This window comes from Mizuhopecten yessoensis, unplaced genomic scaffold (genome assembly GCF_002113885.1).
Source record: "Mizuhopecten yessoensis strain PY_sf001 unplaced genomic scaffold, ASM211388v2 hete_35979356, whole genome shotgun sequence".
Classification (NCBI taxonomy): Eukaryota; Metazoa; Mollusca; class Bivalvia; order Pectinida; family Pectinidae; genus Mizuhopecten; species Mizuhopecten yessoensis.
The window spans coordinates 358-1,597 of record NW_018481959.1 but is presented as its reverse complement, the minus strand read 5'-3'; the positions used below and the strand labels follow the sequence as shown (position 1 = coordinate 1,597).

The following is a 1,240-nucleotide window of genomic DNA, read 5'->3' as shown; positions in this document are numbered from 1 at the left end:
CATCATCACTTCCTTGAGGGTGTGTCATAACACTGTTGGTGTTTCTAATTCCATTTAACACAGGAACCACTCCACCTGCCTGTGACGACAAATCTCCTACGAATGATGAAATCCTTCCCGCAGCAGGAGCCACGCCCCTTGTGAGCGAGACCAGTGTCCAGATGTTGGAAGCCTCGAGATAGGAACTAATGGTGGTAGTTACCAGACAGATGTACTTGACACAGTCATCAGCGTTGCTGCACTGTTGTGCTCCCTCCTGTCTCAGCACCTGGTCGTACAGGTAGTCACTAGGTACATGGCTCTCCGGAGAACAGTCGCTCCCTACAGCACAGAACAAGTCAATGTATTGTCATAAGTAACTAGCCCAGCTTATATTTCCTGTTCATCCTGTTAGGACTAACACTAATAATTGAAACAGGCTAATATTCTTCACATCTGATATGCATACCTAGCCCTGTTTATATGGAGTCACATTCACTATTAATTATCAGATACACAGCCAAAAAAACTTGAAAATGGACATATACAGTAATATGAATAGGTTCACATAATGTCCTAGCAGTACCATTATTTCAATCCAGAAATATTAATCACATATGGTAAAATGCATAAACAAACAGATGGAAGTCATTCATGGGTGTACCTCCACTCGTAAAAACGAAACATAACGAAATATTTTTCATTATATAGAAGTTCCAGAATGTTATATGTATACCTTGAGAACTACTGATATGTTCCTCTTTTTCAAAAGAAAGCAGCAAGTTTCTCATATTTTTTGTCACAGCGAGGTCCTGGGGAGTAGCATTGTTGATTGTCCTACATCGCATAAGTGCCCAACCTGGAACGAAAATTTTAGGTAAAGGTAGTCCTACATTGCCTAAGTGCCTAACCTGTAACAAAGTGAAAGATAGTCCCATATCACATATGTGCCTAACACTTGTAACACAAGTTGTGTTAAATACAGTCCTACCACTGAAAGATCATGGAATGCTTATGGTACAATAGGTTCTTTAATCTCTGCTTTCTTTAAACATATATACATCTACTGAGGAGATCATGCAAAACACGTTTCAACATATTTGAGCGGCTTTTACGCGCTACATTTCCCAATCAATCTCAAATTGAAGCATGCACATCTGGGGACAAAGGGGATCATGCAACCAAATTTTATCATAATCCCTTTAGTATTTTCAAATGAAAACAAACTTAAGTTTAAATGCATACCAAATCTAATATAGCC

The 1,240-nt window shown here is 39.2% G+C and overlaps 1 protein-coding gene across 1 annotated transcript; it reads right to left on the bottom strand.

Moving 5' to 3' along the window:
- Positions 1-75: 75 nt before the first annotated feature.
- LOC110444056 lies at positions 76-838 on the bottom strand (the record flags this gene model as incomplete). Its single annotated transcript, XM_021488480.1, has 2 exons — positions 76-321; positions 716-838. Coding segments are annotated over 2 exons (369 nt in total), but the record flags the coding sequence as incomplete, so codon positions are not given.
- Between the last annotated feature and the right edge of the window lie 402 nt (positions 839-1,240).